Below are 21,732 nucleotides of genomic sequence, written 5' to 3' on the forward strand. Positions count from 1 at the left end.
TCCCAGGCATCATGCAGGAGAGGAGAGATGCTTGTGCAGGGAAGGGTTCCTGCAGGATGTGTCAGGATGTGCCTGCTGAGCACTAGGAATGAGTTGCTGGGCTGCTTACAGTTCACAGCCCAGCAGTTGAGCACCCATTGTCTTCAGAGCTCACAGTGAGGCCATGTGCTGTGGGAATGAACAGGATCTGCGGGAAGGGCTCCTGGGGCTGGCAAAGTTATGTTTCCATCCAGCTGGTTCGTAACATACTTAAAATATTTTGGATATCTGCTGTGGGCCTTTGCAGCCCTCCTACCCCTTCCTACTGGGTGTGGATGAGATTGCCACAATTTTCCAAGTTTGACTTTCATGAGTGAGACTTGGGAGTGGGAGTTTAGCAACTCTCAGATCTTGGACCTGTGGCTGTCACAGGCTCACCTGGAGCCAGCTCTGACAGCAGAGCTGCCATGGACACTGCTGTGTGCATCCCTCCTGCCAGCAGGGCTGCTTCTCTCTCTGGTAGCAAATGCATCACTTTGTTTTGAAGGTGCGGGGAAAAAAACAAACCACAACAATCTCAGAATAGAGAGGAGGAGTTGGAACAGCTGCTGGAGCTTGGAGATGAGCTGGGGTCATCAATCAGCTATACAAGACAAGGGCTGGGGTGAGCTGGCAAAGCGTTAAGCAGCCGTGTTTTGAGTCAAAAATGCATCAACTGTAGGAGCAGCTAATCTGCTCCTCCCCCTCAGCCCCCAAAGCTGCTTTGCTATGTCGTATTGAATTAAAAAACAGCTCCGTCCCAACACGTTTCAAGGAGATGATCGTTGTAGCAGGAGCCTCTAGATGGCAACATCGACCTGAAGCTGCAAGCAGGAGCGGGGGCCCCGCCGGACCCGAGCGCGGGTGGGAGCCCCCACACCTCACATCCAAACTGTGGGACACAAATCGGTGCTGCCTTGGGCAGCTTTCGTCAGGAGATGAGGACTGAGCCGGCCCCTCCAGGGTGTCTGCACCCCCAAAACTGCCCCCGGACTGCAAATCTCTCTGGTGCAGAGAGGTAGAAAAACATTAGAAGAGGTTTCTCTGGAGTGGAAACTCAATTCATGCTCTCGGCACCTGCTCTGCAGACACGGGAATGGTGGGTCTGGCTTTGCAAGGCAGGCATGGCTGCAGCTGCTGGCAGGTCTTTGTGGTGGGATCACCCGTGAGGTGTTTAACCTCCAGGAGTTGATGGAAAGCTGTGGGATGTATGAGAGGAAGTGGGGGCTGCTCTCTGGTCATCCCAGCTCTGTTGCTAGCAGGCAGAGTTGGTGCAGAGCTGAGAGTGCCAACTTAATGCTCAAAGGCTGCACTAAAAATTGTGGTTTTCTAGTAAATCAGGGTAAACCCTTCAGTGATACCTGCCATTCAAAAGGCTTGAGTGACACCAGAGATCAAAGCTTAAATTTTACCCAGCTTTAACCACAGGAGTGTAACTGAGGCAGCATAACCTTTGGCTGGGAATATTGGTGTGTGTTCTGATGGTGGTGTAACAGTGTGCTTACCAGAGGTCGTGGGGGTGGAAAAGTCCTACCCCAGCCTGAAACAGGACGCACACATTTTGCACTAAGCAGGGCCTGGGCTTCTCTTTTGCAAAGTGGATTTAATCTGTGCTCAGGGAGTTGCAAAGTTTAATTAAGATCCTTAAAAGGACAAAAGGTGATACATAAATTCAGGGGATTATTATAAATGTCACTGTGCTTTACAGGCTCTGGCAAAACTCACAGGAGGAATAAGACCTTCCACTTCACAACCCTTCCTAGCTGGGCTACTTACAGCTTCATGCTTCAACATAGCAGCCATAAAATGTTGACATTTATAATTAGATGTGCATAATAATCTCTTTATTCCCAAACTGAAAGGACAGGGTGTGTCTTGAAATATCACTTCTTCCTCCTTGCCAAAGATCCCACTTATTGGGTTTGCTCACGAAACCATCATTTGGCAGAATGTCTTGAGGCCTGGTTCGAGAGGTACTGGATCATTGCAACTCCCCCAGGGAGCTGTGGGCTGGGCATTTAGTGAATAATATCAAAGCCTTTGCGTGGTTTTAATCTGATTAGTTGATGATAATCCAGTGGTATCATGCAGCAAAAGCTGTCCAGCTTTATTAGGCAATCTCTTGTTTTAAGAGAACTGTGCTTGAGGGGGTACTCGGCTTTGGTCTTTCTGTTGAGGACTGGCAGAAATGGGTGGGTTTTGGTGGTTTTAGTTCTTTGTGAAAGTAGGATTAATTTGGGGCTGGGACAGCTGGGGATGGGTGGGTTTTAGTCCTGTGTGTGCTATCACCAGCTTTGTGCAGCCCCTCTGCCAGGGTGGTCGGTGCTGGAGGGGCCAAAGGGCTGATCAGGTCGGCCTGCGGCTGAAGATGGGCTGTTGCCCCCCGGGGCCAGTCCTGCACCACAGGCTCGGTCCCAGGTCGAGGATGGAGGATCGCCCACTGCGGCAGGTCCCGGACCACCTTGTTGGTCCTGCATTGAGGATGGGGAACTTCCCCCAGGGCCGGTCCTGGAGCTCTGGGTCGATCGGAGGGTGGGGAATCGCCCCCCGGGGCAGGTTCCAGACACCGGGTCGAGGCTGGGGGAGCCTCCCCCCGGAGCCGGTCCCGGGGCATCGGCTCGGTCCCGCCCCCCCGAAGCTGCTCCCGGTCCGCGGTGGTTCTCCAGCCGGGCCCCGCTCCAAACGAGCCTCTTGTCTGAGAGCCCCGGGGGCGAGCCCCGCTCCGGTGCGGGCCGGGAGCGGTGCCGGTGCGGAGGGGCTGCCGCGGCCCGGCCCCTGCCCGACTCTGCCGGCGCATCACGGTGAGTGACAGCAGCCCCGGCCCTGCCCAGCCCGCACAACCCGCCGGGCTTTTCCAATCAGACCGGGCTGGGGAGGGATTTCCTGCCGGGACGGGGCCAGTCTGAGCGGGACTTTGCCGAGCCGGTACCTGGGACCGCGCCGCTCGCTGCGGTCCCGGTCCCGCTCCGCACGGCTCGGCAAGTTGCTGCTCGGCTTTATACTTCTCGGTGCAGCTCGATCCGGAGCGGTACCGCTCGGCTCGGTGCAGTCCGGCGCGGCTCGACTCGGTTCGCCCCGGTGCGGCGCGACTGGGCGGGCCGGGAGCTCCGGCAGGTGAGTGGGGACCACCGGTTGCGAAGCCCCCCCCGGGCTTCGGCCGCTCGCAGAAGCAGCGGGGCGATTCGTCTGGGGGTGGGCAAAAATCCCTCCCCCCGAGCCCTCCTAGAGGAGGACCGTGGGGGTCTCGGGGCGGGGGGAGCGGAGGCGCGGCCGGTGCCCCCATCGCTGCCGGCCCGGCCCCGGCGGCAGCAGCGCGGGGCTCCCCGGGGCCTCTCGGGGCAGGCGAGCTACCCCCGCCCGCCCCTTCGGCACCCAGCCTTGCTGCCTCCTCTTTCGCATCTTTCCTTCTCCCTTTACGTAATTGGTTTTGTTTTGTTTTCCTTCTCTCCTTTTTATTTCTTCCCCTGTGCTGCCGTTGGCTGCGGGAATGTTTGGGATACTTTCGTTCTCCAGGTGGATTCCTGGGCTGGAGGCTCAGCTCTGCTCGAGTGGGAGGGATGTTTGCAGTTGCTTTTCCAGCTTTGAACGTTCCTTGAATTTTACTTTCGCTGCTGCTCGCTTCGCGAGAGGCTGAAGAAGTGGAGATGGGTATTCCCAGCTCTCCATAACCTCCGAGGTACTCGCTGAGCCCGGTGTGCTCCGGGAGAGGTGGGCAGCAGCACGGGGCTGCTCTCTGAGCGAGGCTACGCAGATTTTTAAAAGAAGTAAATAGTTTCAATGCCCTTACGTTCACTTTTTGTGAGCACTTTTGAAGAGCAGCACGATGCTGGATGTGGTACACAGGGTTAAATGCAATAGTTTTGAAGACTGCAAGGACGGTTTCAGGAGGGGATGTGTTTGCAGCAAGAGGTTAGAGTCAAGTGGCTGAAACTTTGTTGTAATGTAGATAAGCTGGTGCTGGTGCCCCAGGACGCAGGGAGGTGACAGCTGAGCTTGAGGGGCACTGGCCTTGGTGCCTGGTACCAAGCCCCCAGGCAGCCCCCGTGCAAGGGGGCCCAGGGAGTGATGGTGGGGGGAGAACCCCTCAGCCTGGTGTGGGAATCTCAGCATCCCCTTGTCCCAGAAGATAAGCTGGCACTGGAGCATTGCCCCTCCTGCTGCCCTGGATACAGCTGCACCCTGGGGAGGGCTGGAAAACAGGGAGCCCATGGGGTGGTCCATGCTTGTGGGCAGCTGCAGCTTCCAGCTTTACCGTGGGTGGGCTGAGTGATGCTGTGCCATAGGATACGCCTTCTGTTTTTGCCCACCGACCCAGGCAGGACCTCTCTTCTCACTGTTACCTTCTCTCCTTTATGGTTTCCCTCCTCAAAGCAGTGAACTCGATTGCTCAGAGGAAGCGATACCCGCTGTCATATGAACGGCTGGGGAACTGGAGCTGGTTCTGATCCGACCCGCATCGGCACGTGGGGAGTTGCGGGGTGATGCGGGAACGGCCTTGCAGCTGGCATGGCGTGTGCTCCCTGCCCTCCTGCACGCACGCTCCTCCCCGGGCTTGGGAGCAGCCTGCCAGATGCACAGCCCTGAACCAGGAGGGATTTTCTCACCGCCCGATTTGGGCAGCCTGGGCACAGTGGGAGAGCATGGGTTGGGAGGTGTGAATTGCTGCCACGGGATCCTCTGCTCTCTCTGGGGTACCCCAGCTGGCCAGGACGTGTGCTTGGTCCTGTTCCCCTGAAGAATGCTTGTGCTGCTGAATTACACACAGCTCCTCACTTGGGCTGCACAGAGCTCCTGCATCAGTTAAAGAGTGTTCTTGGTCCCAGAGCACCGAGCTTCATGGGTAATTTAGAGGGCAAGAGTTTACAGGAGGGGAACAGTGCCAAGCAGGCTGCCCCACTCCCATGGGCTGCAGAGGACTTTGGCTAAAACTCCTCAGCTCTGTCCCTTGTGTACTGCCACTGGGAAAGGAGAGGGGGAGATGCTGTGGTGCCCCGTGTGCTGCCTTTAGAGAGGGGTGGTGTGTGCAGCCCTTGGGGGATGGGGAAGGAGCTGTGCCCCCATCCCGCTGCGCTGCCACTCCCCAACAGCACCCTCAGGAGATTTCCTCCACAGGTTCTTCCCTCTCTGTTTAACATGAGGACCAGCCAAGTCCCGCCAGGACTAAATATAGTCAAAGTATTTGTTCTTCGGCGCAGATACAAAAGCTGTCGTGACAGAGCCGGGAGGTAAATGGCCTTTGAGGGCTGACTCTGCTCTTCCCCTCTGCAGGTCCCGGGCTGCCGTGCCGGGGCTCGGCCGTGCGCGGGGCTCCCCAGCGTGGCTGCAGCGCCATCGCCAAGAGGAATGCTGAAACGAAGGGGCTAATGAGCACCAGAGAGGGAGGATCTATAACTTCCAGATGGCGATGAGCCCGTAATCCCTTTGGGAAGAATTAGGGATTCATCTGCACGGCAGAGACCGGAGAGGGGAGCAAAGAACAACGCCACCAGCTCTGGGAGTGCTGCGAGAGGCCGAGGGCATCCCGATGCCGGCCGCCCAGCCCCGAGCTGCCTGGCTTTGTCTCACGGAGCCCTCGTGCTGCTGGGAGCCCGTCTCCAAGTGCTGAACTATTTCTTGCTGTAATTGATTGCATGTTCTCCAACCAAACCCCATCCGGGTCCTGCTCCTCCCGACGCAGAGAGGGACTGTTGCCCTTAACTGAAAGACTTCTGTCTTCTTATTTTTATGTCCCGTGGGATTGTTAAGCATCATTCTTGCTGGATTTTATTTCCCATCGAAGTGCGTTTTGAGGAATTACGGGCTTATTCCTATGGCTTTATAAACTGCCAGGATCCGAAGGTCTCTGCCTTCCGCATCACTGCTGCTCCCACCTGTCTGCAATGGGGCGAGAGCAGGAGCTGATCCAGGCCGTGAAGAACAGGGATGTACCCAGCGTGCAGAAACTGGTGGCCAAGATCAAGGCATCCAAGAGCAGTGAGTACCCGGGCACAGAGCTGTCAGCTTCATCTCCTTGGCCAGGCACTGCTGCCTGTCCCGGGGTGCAGGTCCCAGCAATGGGCTTGGTGCTGCCCAAGCTGGGGTGCAAGTGCTGGCTCTGCACCCCATCCCACGAGCTGTGCTGCAGCTGGAGGTGGGAGTGCAATTGCAGCCCATGCAGATGGATGACTGGGCTGTAAGTGATCCTCCTGGCAGGGCTGGGGTTCCCCTCGGGCTCCAGGCCAGGGGCCCTGAAATGTGGGTCACTGAGTAAGGATGAGTGGAGGGCAAGTGGAGCTCCTTGGTGGGGGATGCTTCTACAAAGAGTCTTTAGCATTTGCTGCTCACTCCTGGCCATATTTATCTTGTGAAAAATTATCATCCTGGCCAGTCGACTGGAACCAATCGCCAAGCCTTGAATTTCAGTCTGGTAATGTTTAACCCTTCAGCAGGGCTGTTCTCTTGCATGTGCTCTCAGAAAGGTCAGCAGCAAGCAAAGCTCAGAGTGAATGTCTGGCTTGCAGGGGTGCCCAAGGGCAGCAGGGTCCAGCAGGCACCGCACAGTGTCTGGAGATGGGGAGGGTGAAAAGGTGGAGGAGCAGATCATGGCCAATGCCACATTGCCCTTGTAGGGAGCTGAGCTGGTCACTTCTGGTGACCTGCCAAGAGAAAGAAACTGGGAAAAGTAAACAAAAGGGTGCTCAGTGTGGTGCGTGGCTGGGTGAAGGTGCACAGTGCCTGTCCAGGCTGTGGGAGCCGCTCTGGGCAGAGGGAGGCTGTGGGGTGTGGGACCCCCCTGCTAGGACTGCACGTCGTGGGGGGTCTCCTGGGTGTGTGCGGGAAAACTGGAGGGAAGAAAAATGTTCTGGGGAGAGAGAGGGGAAACTTGGGCAGGAGAAGCAGCTTTAAGGCTTCTTAGGATCAGCTCAAGGTGGAAAGGCTGGCGATGAGAAACCTGAGTTAGGCTGAGGATTATAAATATGAGAAGGGGATAAACTCTCCTGGGTCAGCTGCTGGAAAGCTTTGGGGGCAAAACTTTGCAAATCTTTACTGCTGGGCCTGCAGGAGGGCTGGGGACCACCTTCTCCCAAGAACAGGGGTGCCTGGTGCCTCTTCCCCAGGTGAAGGTACTGGATGCCATTGCCTCCACTTGCAGCTTAGGGACTGTGCCCATACAGGGTCCCTGAACTGGAATGAGAGAGGTTTGTGTGCACAGGTGGGTTGAAGGACACCCCCAAGGCAACAAATAACGTCAGAACGTGAACGTCCCACCAGTTGACACAGCCCCATTCCCCCAAGCTGGTGTTCTATGGCTGGGCAGGTCAGGGTGCCTGCAGCTTTCCTTCCCCTGTGCACCCAGAGGGGTGAAGTTGCAGTTGTTTTCTCCAGTCCCCTCTGGTAACTCTCCCAGTTAAAGCCTGTCTGTATTTTCTCTCTGGCGTTTTCCACTCCTTCCAGCCGTGGGGCACCCCATGAATGTGTGTGTTTAACTCCCCCACTGCAGTGGCGTCAGCAGCTCCCTCTGCTTATTTTCATTTTATTCCTTTGTAAGGAGGGAGGAGCAAAAAGCCCAGACCCCTGCAAGGCCACCACTGCAAGCCCTCAGTGGGGCTCCCATGCTGGACCCACCAAGGGGGGCTTGTGTGGCCCTAGGGGCTCATCCCTTGCATGGAGGACATCACTGTTCCCCATCCCTTACTTTTCCCTCCTCTCCCTGGTGCCATGTGAGCCACGCGTTCGCTGCCTTCGCCGCTTGTTGAAGTGTCTTTTCCATATGACAGGCTGAGATGCTGATTATTGTTATTATTATTTTTTTTTAAATCCCTCTAAGAGTCCTTCTGCTGTCTCAGTGGATTGGAAGCTCAGTTGCTGTGATCAGCCCTCCGGGGCTTCCTGTGCCTAAAAAAGTCACCGCACGTAAGCAAAAATCAAGCTGCAGTCCCGGCAGCAGGAACTTCAGGGACACGTTGTTTAATATTCACCGTGCTCAGCCCTCCTCCCCGCGCAGGCGCTGCCGTGCAAGTGGGTCACAGCACCTATTATTATAAGGCGGCGGGGCGAGCAGGGAAGAAGTTTTAGGGACAGGAGGGGAAGGGCAGGCAAGGGCGGAGGTCCCACCTGTGGGAAGGGGGTGGTGGAACGATACCGTGGTTGCTTCTCCAGCCAGAGATGTGGGGTCTCCTCCAGGAGAACCAGGCTGCTCCAGCCAAGCTGCTCTTGCGGAGCCAGCCGTGCTTTGCTGAGGTTCCCCAGCACACCAATAGAAACGTCCTGCTTTTTAATTTCCTTCTCTCTCCCTCTCCCCTCCCCTCCGTGTCGGAGCTGCAGAGTTTAATTGAAATTGTTAAACGACCCGTCACGGCTTTGGCCTTTCTCCCTGATGATCAATCACGTCCCTGGGCTGGCCGCGCTCACCAACAATGCGCCAGTTGGCCAGGCCAGGGTGGCTGCCGAGGCACCAAGAGGCTGGGGCTCCTGGGGGGAGGTGAGGGGCAGAGCCCCCCGGCCGGGGATCTCATCCCTGGGGAGGGGTGGCAGCCCCAAGCCAAATGGTGCCCAGCAAGGTTTGCGTGTCCCCATCCCTGGAGGTGCAGGGCAGGGGGGGATGTTGGGGTGATGCCGGGGATGCGTGTGATGGCCTCGCGATAGCTGGGGGTTGGAGGAGCCGTGGAAGGCGCCGGGAGCTGGACTCACTGTTTGCCTTCCTTGAGGGAGTGGTGAAGGTTTTTGTTTAAACGTGCACCAAGTGCAAAGAAAGGGTGGCAGCTGAGCAAACTGGTGTTATACTCTCAAGGATAGGGAGCGAAGCCCTGCCACAGTTCAGCTGCAGCCTCGGGGAGGTCTGGCCAGCTTCAGCCAGCCCTTTGCCCTGTTTCATGAGTGTCTTGCCCCATTTCACCAGCTATGTTGGTGCTTTCCAGACCTCGGATGTATCAAGGACAGGGAACAGATGCCTGGGACTCTGCCCTGATAATGACCTAGCAAACTGTTAAACACTAGTGAAACTGCTGGAGGGGAGTCTTCGCTTTATCCTCACACCTGGGTTGGTGCCCCCTATTACTGCATCTTGGCTGCAACAAAACACAGGTTTTCCCAAGAGTGGTGCCTGCCCTTGGATGCTGCTGCTGCCACCCATCTGGCTGGGCAGGAGAGGGACGATGCTGCTCTGTATGCTATGAAACTGCAGCAGGCAGATGTGGGATAACTCGCTCCCTCCCTCTTAATTTTTCCCCTAATCCCTAGTAGCTATATCAGCTTAAGCCCCAAAGCGTGAGGTTTAATATCTCTCCTGTGATTTGTTAGTCTTTGCCACTGGCACTCTGTGTCCCCACCCTCTGCAGAAACACCTGCCTTCCCTTGGTGTCCTGCTGGGGATTTTTCCATCTGTCAGTGCCAGTAGGTCCATAGTTGTTTGGGGAAGAAGCTGTTCCTTTTTGCAGTTTGGGGGTTATTCTGAGATGATGTTGGATGTGCCTTGTGCCAGCCAGCAAGCCCAGCACACTGTTCTCCCTCACCTAGGAGAACCACCTTCCTCTTTGCTGCTGCTCCCAAGGGAGGTTTGTCCCAAGCCCTGTATGTTCCAGCTGCTCTGCATGGTCTGGCTGCCAGGAAAGAGCCAGGACTGGCCTCGGGCAGGTTCCTTAACATTTCAGGCTCTGTTACACCCATGGCTTTCCCTGCTGGCTGTGGCACAGGGATATCTGGGCATGCTGCCCACTCTGGTCCTGCCCTGGATGGTGCAAGTAGCTGGATCCAGCTCTGCCACCGAGCCCAAATGGGGCCCTGGACACATCCCTTGAAGCCCAACTATCAAGGACAAGTTCCTAAGCGTCTTTGGCTGTGTCCTCCCCTCCTCTCCCTGTGCTGTAGGTCTGACGAGCTGGACCAGCTCCGCAGCCGCACGCCAGCTTGGAGAGGCCGTGGGCATGCCTGCGGAGAGACGCCGAGAAACTCTGCCGAAACGGGCAAAACTCCCTCTTCTGCCGAGAGCGAGCCAGGGGCAGGGCGCGGCGCCGTGCCCAGGGGAGCCCAGCTGGCAGCCACCCCGTGCCGGGACCCCACAGCCTGCCGAAACCTGCTTTGGAACCAGCCCGTGGAGGGTGGGTGGGAGAGAGAGAAAAGAGGCTTCAAAGGCTCTGGCAGCTGAGGGGATGGATGGCAGCGGGGTTGCAGCTCTGTGGTGCAGGGATGGGGGGGGTTGCTCCAGCAGCCTGCTGTTTGTTTGGTGGGTTTTCCCACCTGTATCCCGATTGTCCCAGCTCCTGGTGGTTTGGGTGTTTTTTTGCCTCTTTCCCCGGGAAGGAAGAGCCCCACGTGGGCAGTGGTGGTGAAAGGGGTGAATAGGTAGTTGCTTTTCAAAGCTGGCCAGTAGCGGGTGTTGTGTTTGGAAAGGGGCCGGTGTGCCCAGCGCCGGGGACAGTGTCACCACGGCAGACATGGGAGATAAGGCACAAGCAAACAGCATCACACAGGGAGGTGGAGGAAGCAGTGCTGGGAACTGCCAGGCCCAGCAGACTCAACCTCCTCAGGGTGTCCAGCCCCGCTTGCCTCTGTACCTTATCTTGCTGTGTTTGTGAGTCCATGTCTACTCCCCTCCCAGATCTGTGTGTCTGTCCTTGTCCTTTAAAAACCCTTTGACAGGACAGGCTCTGGCTCCTTGCTGTCAGCCTGGGCCACCTGCTGCCTTTTCCCTGCCTTGGTAAAAGTACAGAAAAAAGGGCTAATTCTGAGGAAGGGAATGACCATGGGCTCTGTTGGGGCTGCTCTGTGCCATGCTGCCTATCCGGGGAGGAGGGGGGCAGCTGGGCAGCACTGAGGCATCCCAGGTGTTGCCCATCTTTGCAGGGATGTGGAGGTCCTGCTGGGCCATGGATGGACCTGGACTGGTTGCTACCTCAATATTGCAGGTGTAAGTTGAGGTTTGGGGCAGGGATTTCCATCCTTCAGGCACTTTCCAGTGACTCAGACAAGACCAGGGGGCTCTGCTCCCTCTTCCCTAGGGCTGTGGAGGCTGTTTTGGCTGCCTGACCTAGAAACATGGGACAATTTAGGTGCCAACAGCTCACAGGCAGACAGGGAGGGCAGCCCCAAGCTGTGGGACGGCGTGTGCCCAGACGCTGTAACGGGGACAGTGCTCCCCAGGGCTGCACTTAGGCAGGGAAGGAGGGGATGTGGCAAGGACGCTGCTGGCACAGGCATTCTGTCCTCTGGCTGGGACTGGGGATGTGCTGGGGGCACAGTGCTGATTGCAGGTGGGAAGGAGCTGGTGAAGAGAGACTTTCCAGGTAGCAGCAATGCATGCAAAAAGGCCCTGTGGGTTTAGGGATGCTGCTTGCACCCTGCCAGCACTCCCTGGCTTTCTGCCACCCAGGAGAGAAGTTGCTACTAGGTGAAAGCCCCATTGTGCTCTTTCTTCTCCTCGTGCCCACAGGGCTGCTGGGTCCAAAGAAAGCCTAGAACCTAGAAAAGGATTGCAGCATCATCCCTGTTTAGGACAAGTGTGTCCCTGTGGACCACAACAGCATTTCCCAGCATCATTCCTGCCACCTCTCCATCAGGACCCAGTGCCACAAGAAGGTTTCCCTGGGAAGGGGAGGATGAATTATTGGATTCCAGCAGCGATTGACAGCATCCCCTGTGGAAGATGCTTTCCAGTGGGCTGGAAACCATCTTCCACACAGCATTGCCCCAGCAAGAGTTAAAAGAGGGGCTGGGTGCCGTGCGTGTGTGTGTGCATGCACGCGCCCTGCTTTGTTTTTAAAAGCTCCTCGGCTGGCCTGGCCCCCCGCCAGACCCGAGGCCCGCCGCTGGCAAAAACTCCGGCAAAGGAGTATGAAAGGGGCAGAAACTAAATAACAATAAACCACCTTTTTTTCCTGACTGCTCTAGCAGGCAAGGGGGCTGGGGAGGAGCTGCAAGTACTCTGGCTGCTCCAAATCCCATCTTGGTTTCCCCCTTCCCCCCCCAAAAAAAAAGTCGTGCCTGGGATGAAGAGGGAGGGACCTGCTTGAACCTTGGGGCTGCAACATCGCCCGGGTGTCCCGGTGAGTCACAGACCTGTCTGGAGATGCCCAAACTGCTTGGAAATGCTTCTGCCAGGATGATCTTTACCCTCCCAGGGAAGGGCTGGACAACTTTGCCCATCCCGTGTTCCTTGCAGGATGCCCAGGGCTGTGGCAGCCTGTGCCCAAGCTGGGTGTGCAGGCACCCCAAGTAGTTTGGAACCCCAGGGGGAGAAAGGCCAGAGCTGCAGCTGAGCACAGCTCTGATGGTGAGATAAGGGAGCAGGGAAAACCTGCGTGCACGGCAGGTATGCGGCTCCTGCAGCATCCCAGGCCTGGTGCAACACGTCCGGCTGCGCTTCCGCCAATCCCTGCCAGCGCCGGCGCCGCTCCCTGCCGGGCCCCAGCCAAGGCTGCACAGGGAGCACACAGCCCCCAGCACTGCTGCTGGACCCCTGCCCCAGCCTCCCCCCCTGCCATCCCAGGAGCTGGAGCCTGGGCTAGTGACCCCGGTGGGTGGCTGTGCCGTGGGGGGTGAAAACTCCCAGGGTTTTGTAACACCAGGCACGGCTGGTTGGGTAAGGCGCCCTGTCTGCTCGCCAAGGGAGCTGGTGAGCATGGCACAGGCACTGGGTGCCAGGCACGGAGGGTGGTGGAGCTGGCTTGGGCTCTCCCACTGGATGCCTCTTGCCCCCATGGAGTACTGGGGCGAGGGTCTGGCCATCTCTCAGTCCTTGCTCCCCTCCTTGAGCAGCCCATCTTTGAGGCATTGACTTGTTTCTTTGCCAGGACAGGCGTGGGTGAGCCTGAAGGGGGTTTTCCAGCTGGAGCTGAGTTGGTTGCAAACAGCAACAGGGAGACAATGGATTGGGAGCCCCACGGACTGTTTCCTCTCCCTGGGCAGGAGACCCGACTCACAGTCTGCGCAGCTCCTCAGGGACCTCTGGAGATGTGTCCCTGCCACAGTGAGGCCACAAGTGCCACTTGCCTTGGTGGCTTCTGAAGGGACCAGAGTCCTCCCTGGAGGCTAATCATTGCCTACACAGGGGACACTGGTAGGTGTCTGCTTGGTGGCATTGAGGCTGGGGCAAGGTAGTGGCCATGGCTCTGGGCTGCACCCCAGGCTGCTCCAGTCAGCCTGAAGCACCTCAGGTTTTGTTTGGCTGGGTTGACATGGGTGGGAAGGGGGCTGGATGAGCCCTCCTGGCTTCCCTGGGTGAGTGCCTATTTATCCTCTCGTTAAAAAGAAGAGAAATGCTCCTCCATGCAGGGAAAGAGGCTCCTGTGGAGATGCTGCTGCTGCTCTGTGGCCAAACCCTAAAGTCTCCTCAAGCTTTAGGGGAGCCCTCAGCTTCCTCCTGGGCAGTGCTGGGGCACAGGCAGCTCCCTGTCTTGGAGCATCTGTTCTGCTGGTTGTATTTGGCAGCGTGTGCTGGGCTGCATGTGGGCATCTTGGAGCTGCTTCTCTGTTCCCTCAACCCCAAACCTGATGTGGACAGTGAGCTCCATCTCTAAGCCCCCAAAGTCAGGGTTCTGCTCCGTCCTGCTGCACCCCACTCCCAATTCCCACAGCTTTGCAGGGCCAAATTCTTGTTTGGTGTCACCAGTGGGTCTGGTCTGGGATAAATGTCTGCTCCTAGGAGCAGGGCGAGTGGACACCTCTGCTCAGCCCCACCTGGGATCAACCCAGGCACTGGGATGGGGACCAGCATGTGGCCACCAGCCCCCACACATGGCTGGTCACATGCTTGGAAAGCTGGTGCCTGGTCTGCTGAGAAGGGACATGCGGGTTTCAAGCACTGGTTTGCTCTCCCAGTGCTTTCCCAGTAAGGTTGGCACAGCCCAGGAAGCCCTTTGCCGGCAGGGCCTGGGGATGTACAACCTGCCGCGATTCCCTGGCCGGGGTGGGGGCACCGGGTGCCCCAGGAGGGGCAGCACGATGCGAGAAAGGGTGCCTTTTCCTATGAAAAGGAGCCGAGGCAGGTGAGGGGACCCTTTTTCTCTCTGCACACCCCCGTCTTTCTCCTCGCTGCCCCCCCGGGATGCGGCAAGGCGGCAGAAGGGGGTTTCTGCGCTCAGCTCCCACGTCCCGCCTCCGCCGCCAACCCGGGCTTGCCGGGGCCGTTCCAGGCACGCACCCGCCGCGCTGGAGAGGCGTAAACAGATCGGGTTGCCGGCAGGGGTCCAGGGAGCGGGCAGGCCTTGGCTTGTGTCCCACCACCGCCCGGTCGGGCCGGGGTGCGGGGAGCAGAGGCAGGGGGACGGGATGGAGGGGGCTGACCTGGAGGTGGGGTCTCCGCAGGCAGCAGAGGTCCCTGCAGGAAGCTGGGCGTGACCTTAGCCTGATGAGGGGCTGGGGATGCTGCCCCTGCCTCAGTTTACCTTTGGTGCTAAGGTGAGCTTGCTCTTTAGGGGTTTGGAGGTGTTGATGTGCTGCCCCCAAACCTCTTTGCTGTCCCTGCATGTGCAGCTGCCCACTGGAGCTCAGCCCATGGTCCTCTAATCCATACCCCCCTTTTCCATTGCAGTTGTATTCTGATGCCTCTGACCTTGCTGTAAACCAGCCCTTGTCCCTCCTACTGTACACGGAGGGACAGGGCTGCTCCATGTCACCCTTGTCCCCAGCTGGTTCCCAAGCAGCTGCTGGCTGGCTCTGGCGCCCGGGCTGGGTGATGGGAGGATCCCCTGCCCTCCCTGCTGGCCCCAGAGCAGCTGGGACAAGGGGAGGGGGACAGGACCGTGGTGCCCAAAATAACTTGGCAGCCGCCAAGGCCCCCATGGGGATGGCGAGACAGGCGCAGGGTCCTGGTGTGGGTTCCTGCTTCCACCACGGGGACAGGGAGCTGCCTCTCCAGGGACATACTGTGTCACTGGCTGCTAAATGTGCTTATCAGTGATTGCTGCTTCCACCAGGAACACACAGGGCACCGGGATGATGTGGGTGTCGCATCCCTGCCTTGTTCCCTGCAGATGGGGTCCCACTGCAGACCAGGGTCCCAGGGGAATCCTTTGCTGCTGCAGCTGGGTAAAAACATCCTGCTCCAGCCAAGGCATGAGAAAAGTGCCACCAGACAAATGCTCTGCTGGATTTTGGCAACGGCTTCTCCAGCTCTGTGGCATTGCCCAGCCAGCCGGAAACCCAGGCGGGCAGCCGGAGGGTCTGACCTGGCTGGCAAAGAGCCCTTGTGCTGGGCACAGGCAAAGCCCTGCTACCCTGCCCAGCCTTGGCAGGGAGAGGTGGAAGCAGCAGTGGGTTTGTCTCTCTTGGGCTACTTGTCCCAGGCTGGAGCAGCTTGGCCCGTGTCCACTGGGGACAGACCTGTCCATCTCCCCTTCCCACTGGCAGCAGCATGGAGCAGCCAGGCAGTTCCCACCTCCTTTGATGGGTGACCTTGCACAAGGGATGGGAGCAGCAAGGAGAGACAGGTGCCCTCCGTGCCCTTGTCATCCCCAGAGTGGGAATTTGGAGAGGGATCTCTCCCATCCCTTATGGCTTTGGGAGGGCCAAGCAGCTGCTGCTGGGTAAGATCCTCATGCTCTTTTCCAATGCATGTGCCACGAATGGCTGCAGCACCACGGCATCTGCAGGAGCAGTCACCCATCCAGCATCCCTTGGGACCAGTGGGAGCCACAGGCCATGTTTTGGCTCTGTCCAGGAAGGAAGGAAACTCAAGCTGCTTGGATGTGGGCTGCAGTTCACATGGAGCTGGATAGCCCATGCATAGTTTGTTGGAAGGCAGCTGTAGGAAGCAAAGAGCCTTTCATTTGTGTTTGGCAATAGAGGGTAGAGGCAGCAGCCCCCCTGGATCCGGAATCCTTGCTTCATAGGGAGGAAAACCCCGTCCCCAGGCAGTGTCTGCCCCTGTCCACACACAGGCTGGGCTGTCTGCATCCTGGGGGTCCCCTCCAGCACATCCCTGAGCGGGGCTGGCAGCAGCTCCAGCTCGCAGGGTCAGAGTTGAGGAAAGGCATCTGCAAGGTATTTTTAGCTGCCTGTGACTCCAGGTCCAGCCGCACGGCCGCCAGCAGCATCTGAGGCTCGTCCTCGGCTGCTGATTGCCCATGGGATGGTGACTGGGAGGCTTTGGAAAAAACTCAGTTCCCAGCTGCCGGGGTCTCGGGAAGGAGTGGCGGCACTTGAACCATCGACCTTCTGGGTGACCTCGAGCGATCAGCTTCACCTCCCAGTGCCTCCCCTCCCATCCTGTGTGTGCCTTGCCTAGATTAGAGCATCCAGGGTGGGGACAGCCACTGTCTGTCCCGGCAGCGCTTGCTCCAGGCACACAGCAGCTTCCCCAAGGCTAAAGGAGGTTGTCACAGGATTTCCACTGCCACGTCACTGTGTGCTTTGAGTACTGGCTCCACCGGCCAGAGCAGCTCCCAAGTGCCAGCTGCCATGTGTGGGTACCAGGCTGGCAGGGATGGGGACAGTGCTGGTGGGCCATGACAGCCTTGTCCCCTTCTCACTGCCTTGGGAGCTGCACGATTTGCCGCAAACATCCAAGCTACAGTGTGGAGCTGGATCCTCATTTCACTCCCATGAGCTCGTGGGGTTTTGCTGGCTGCTCTTGGCTGCTCTAATTTTTATCTGGGGCTCATTGTTAGAACCATGAAATAAATAGCTACGTGCTCCTCTCAAGCGTCAGAACCCTCCAGGTGTAGGTGGGTTGCTGCGTCCCTGCCCGCCCTCCCTAATTAGCTGTTGCTCAGCAAATCCACTTACTGACCTGCCCTAATCTTCCCGTACTAGGCAAGCCCTTCGGCTGCCAGCTCCTGCCACTTGCCTCTTGTGTCCCCCCAAGCCTGTCAGGTCCCCCATGAGCCCATATTATGTTCACAGCCCTGGGCATTCGATGGAAGGTGGTACCCTGGGAAGCTGCATCCCGCCACACGGGGTTGTTTTCCTCACTTGCAGCTCCCTCCGTGCCCACACTCATGCTGCTCTCACCGTCCCCCCACATCCTGCTTCCCCCCTTTCTTCCTCTCATTGACCGTCTGCTGGTTGGATTATTTTTCCCCAGATGCTTCAGTCTGCAATTTTCCCAGGTTGAATCTGCCTGGGTTTGTTCTGCTAATCTCTGTAAGTCCCTTTTTGTGTTATTTCTGCCCTGACAATCTGTTGAGTGTCCTTCACAGATTATATTAATGCACCACTTGTGTGATGTTGCACTAATGAGAGCACTGAAGGTGTCTATAGGTGCCGCCCCTTTGTCTGGGTACCTGGGGGGGGCCACTGGAGCCCTGCAGTCCCTTCCCCAGTTCCCAGGGGAACCAGTTGGAACCAGTATGGAACCAGTTGACAAGGTATGTTGCTAATGCTGGGCCAGATGCCCTGCCCATGTCCTGCAGCCCATGAGTGGCTCTTGGCCCCCCGGTGTGCCCGGTGATGCGCTGCGAGGCCAGGCAGAGCTTGCCCTTGGCCGCCAGCCCCCACTGCTATCGCCCCATCTCTTCCCGCTGGGGAGGCATCCTGTCCTTTCGGAAGGATGGGGGAAATGGAAAAGGCTCCACCTCTTCCCTGGGCAAATACAGCTCCTCTGAGTTCATATCCTGGAGAGCGGAATAGCCAGGTCCCAGCAGGGACGGTGACTTCACCTCCCGGTAACGCGTTTCCTCGGCCAGCTGGGAAAGGAGCGCTTGTATCTCTGAAGGAGCTGCCTGGCTACCCCCACCCAAAGCCTTTCCCAGCTGTTTCCATCCTGGCTGGGGCTGGGGGATGCGATTTCAGCTCCATGGGGAAGGGGTGTTACCATTCCCCTTGCTGTGGGAGCCAAGCTGGGGTGCATTGCTTTGGGGTAGGTGGTTGGTGCAAACCCCCGAATGTTGGTGGGGAAGGGGAGCAAGCACTGTGCATCCCACTCCACAGCTGAGCTCCTTCTGGGGGCCTGAAACTTGAAGCAAGAGCACGTGTTTGGCTGTTGCAAGGGGCGAATCCAGCCCCAAAGGACTCCTGTGATGCTGTTTCCCCTCCTTGGTGTTTGCGCCCTCCATCCCTGCTGTGGCCTCCAAACCTTGGGGGTCAGAGGCAAGAGCTGCACCTTCTTCCCAGCTGCGTGGATGGGGACGGGGTTTCCGACTCTGCTTTTCCTTTCATTGTTCTGGGAGCCTTCCCTTTGAACAAGCTGCCTGTTTTTTCCTGCTTTGCTTGGAGGGGGAAGTGGTGGGGGTAAATTGGGGATCTGTCTGGGGGTCCTGGGGCAGCTGGGCGGGGGGTGAGCAGTCAGTGTCTGTGCTGCATGAGGATGCTGTCCCTGCTGCCTCATACTGCCATCCTCTTAAAAAAACTTCATTGTTAGGTTAGAGATGAGGAGTCTGTGTCTTGGCGTGGGGATGTTCAGCACCACACGGATACTGTGGACAGGCCTTGGGATGCTGTGAGGAGCCTCCCAAGTTTGGGAGGGCTCCACTATTTACTGAGTCTGCTGCAGCCAGTGGGTTTTTTCCAGCTGGACTCAGTGTGGCAAAACCAGGAATAAGGCTCGTGTGCGACGGCCGTTGCGCAGCATGAAAGCAGGCAGGGCTCTGGCCAGGTCTGGCATGTCTTGCATCTGGGTTTGGTAGGTTTCTCAAGGCATGAAGACACCAATTCATCTCAAGGAGTTGGCAGATGCTGGTGTAGAGAAAGATAAGGGGTTCCCTACTGTGTCACTGTCTCCCATCCCTGCCGTTTGCCCTGTGCCAATGGGAATCTGGTTCCTTGATTGCAGCCTCCCCATCCCTACCAGTTAACCCAGTGGCTTTGCCCCAGTCAGACCCACCCCATGCTGCCTTGCTTGGCGAAGGACCTGTTTGTCAGTGTTGGTGGGGAGCCCATTGGCAGGGGTGCTGTGAGGCCTCAAACCCTGGCACAGGCCATTTGTGGGCAGGAAAGTACCTGTGACATTTGGACACAAATGACATTTGGATGCAGGGATGGGTGCTCAGCTGAATATTCCATCTGGCAACACCCTAGCAGCCAAATTCACCCACCATAACCATGGGGGGCCGGGCACAACACTGGACTCAGTGTTTGGGTTGCAGGCTGGTGGCTGTGGCAAGCAGCTGGGGTCAGGAGCCCTTGGCTTTCGCCCAACCTCTGTCTCAAGCTTGTTGGGCAACTTTGAGTTTCTTAAGGCCTCTGTGACTGAGCTCCTTCCTGCCCTATCGAAGTGGGTGAATCTCTTCCGAACCTATTGGGAAACTGCACCTGAAGCAGCCAGTTTGCCAGGAGGAGCCAGGTATGTGTGGCCACAGCAGACATACCTGTGGCCAGAGAGGTGACAGGGAAGGGTGATTCCTGAAGAAGAGGGATGGGTATCACCTCTTCTTGTCTAGATTTTGGGTGAGACATTGAGTTTCTCTGGAGCCTGAGCACAAACCCATGGTGTGCCAAGGGTGTGCTGGGGCCACACAGGGCAGGTTGGGTGCCATCTCCTGCAACCTCCACCCTGAGAGGCTGCCACCATCATCAGAGATGGCTGGTGCTCTGTGGGATCACAGCTGATTAGATCCTCCGGCTCATTTATTGACCTAGAAGTGACGGTCCACAGTGGATTTATTTTTTTTCCCCAAGAGGGTATGTGCACATATTTGTTGTGTCCAGAGCACACGATCCTTCTCCTAGAGCAATGGGGTGGTGTTCCTGCAGAGGCCAGACAGAGCATCTCTGTGTGTGGGATGCTTGTGGACAGCACTGCAGGGATGCTCATGGTGCAGGGATGCTCAAGGTGCAGGTATGGTCAGGGTCCAGGCATGGTGGTGGCTGGACATTGAGGGATGCTGGTGGCTGGCAGTGCAGGGATGCTCATGGTACTGAGATGCTCAGACATACTGATGCCCCAAGGAGCATACTGGGAGGGACATAGAGTATTTGGGCATTTCCTTCCCCAGCCAAACCCAGGCAAGTGTGTCTCATGGCTTCCCAGCAAGTGGTTCAGGGCTCCAAAGGGATCAATCATATCCACCTCCCAGCTCTTGAAACAATGCCCAAGGGTGTCCCTGCAGGGATGAGGACCCTGCACAGGGTGACACAGTGCTCAGTGTGCTGGCACAGAGGGTGCTGGCTGGGCTGGGCAAGGACACGCCTGGCTCCACGCAGCCGGCACTGGGCGAGCGCCCTGAGGGGGGTAAATACGGGTTTGTGCGGCACGGGAGGGTCCCGCCCTCACCGGCTGCTCCCGGCAGGTCCCTGCACCTCACCGGGAGCTCGGCCTGGCCTGCCAAGGGGTGCAGCCCAGCTACATGGGGAAACTGAGGCACGGACAGGGGGTTGCTTGTTCAGGGGAGCTGTTTGGAAACACGCCATGCAGGGCTGTACCATCATGGACCCCCTCCGCCAGGGAGGGTCTGAAAGGCCAAGGGCCGGCACTTTCTTCTGGCTGGGGCTGGGATGTGCCGTGGGCGGGGGTCTCGGCCCCGTTGGAGCGAGCGGCTGCGCTGCCTTTGCCCGGACGGTGTCGGTCGGAGCAGGCGGGCCCTCCATTGTGAGTAATCGGCCGGAGCGCTGGGGAGGTGCTTCCCGCCTGCCGCTTGGCAGGCAGACGCTGCACAGAAGCTCGCTGGCTCCCTCGAGGCCTCGCTCAGCCCTGGCCCCGCGCTGCCGAGCCTCGTCCTGCCCGGGCAGGCGCCGGCAAATGTGCTGGAGCGGGTAAACAGAGCGGGGCGGGGGCCCGGCGGGACCCCCAGAGGGGTCCTTGTTGGGGAGAGGGGCTGAGCAGGGGGAAGCCACGGTCGGAGTTAACCCTTGGGGTGTGCAAAGGTGGGTTTTGCCCTGGAAATCTCCCCTTTAGAGGCATTTTGCATTTTGGTGCTGGGTCCTTGTTTTCCTGGGCTCATCTTCCTGGGATGCAGGTGTGCTCCCTGGCTGATGGCGCCAAGGGAAGTGGCTTCTTGATGGGGACCCCATATTCTGGGCTCTCGGGTGAGACGGGGCTGGAAAGGAGAAGTGGGAGCTCCACTGAGCCATGGCTTTGGGAGCCAATTCCTTTGGGAAGGGCTTTCAGGTTGGCAGAGCTGCTACCTGTGGCTCTGAAGACAGACAGCCCCTGGAAGAGGTAATTAGGGTGATCCTGTCCTGATCTCGTGGCGACGAGTCACGAGTCCTTCACCAGCAGCCACTCCAAGCCCATTTTGTATTAATTAGGCTGTTTACAAAACACTGTAAATTGCAGTAATGAACACACCGTTCCTTGATTTCCTTCAATTATCCATTTGCATGGTGAACGAGCCGGCCCCCTCTTTAACTCTTCTTTCCTGCAGAGGAGTCTTGCAGCAGAGTAGGGTAGTTATATGAGGAAAAGAGGATGGAGGAGGAGGAGAGGGGGCTGCAGCCCTGGAGATCTGTCCGGCTGCAAGGGCAGGGCCTCCTTTCCCAGGATGTTTCAATGGGTTTTGAGCAGCTGTTTCACCCTGGCTGTTGGAGTTTGATTTTCCATAAGAAGCAGCACAGGAACCTTTCAAGGCATTTAATCCTCCTCGGCTGGGCGACAGGGCTGCCTGGAAAGGCAGAGGAGGAGCTGCAGCATTTCTTGCCCCCCACATACCTTCCCCTTTCTTTCTCTTTTGACTTGGCGGATGAATTCCAGAGATGTTAATCCGCTCTCAACCCCTCGGCAGAGAATAAAACGTCCTCTCTGTGTGGGAGGAAGGAATTCATTCGAATTAATTGCAGGAGGGAGCTGAGGGTGTGCGTGAGGCTGTGCCGAGGGTGGGGTGAGCATCCTCCACCACTCAGTGGTCCCCAAAGGGGAGGGAGGGA

General features: G+C 57.9%; 1 protein-coding gene across 3 annotated transcripts in view; it reads left to right on the forward strand.

The window, feature by feature from the left end:
• Nucleotides 1-2,936: 2,936 nt before the first annotated feature.
• The window catches only part of CASKIN2 (CASK interacting protein 2), a 32,168-nt gene continuing 13,372 nt past the window's right edge, over nucleotides 2,937-21,732 (forward strand). For all 3 annotated transcript variants that reach the window (XM_051634720.1, XM_051634723.1, XM_051634721.1), the window contains exons 1-2: nucleotides 2,937-3,132; nucleotides 5,287-5,991. In XM_051634720.1, the coding sequence (XP_051490680.1) occupies nucleotides 5,898-5,991 (94 nt within the window). In that variant the 5' untranslated portion in view covers nucleotides 2,937-3,132; nucleotides 5,287-5,897. The remainder of the gene's footprint in view (nucleotides 3,133-5,286; nucleotides 5,992-21,732) is intronic.

This window comes from Apus apus, chromosome 17 (assembly GCF_020740795.1).
Source record: "Apus apus isolate bApuApu2 chromosome 17, bApuApu2.pri.cur, whole genome shotgun sequence".
NCBI lineage: Eukaryota > Metazoa > Chordata > Aves > Apodiformes > Apodidae > Apus > Apus apus.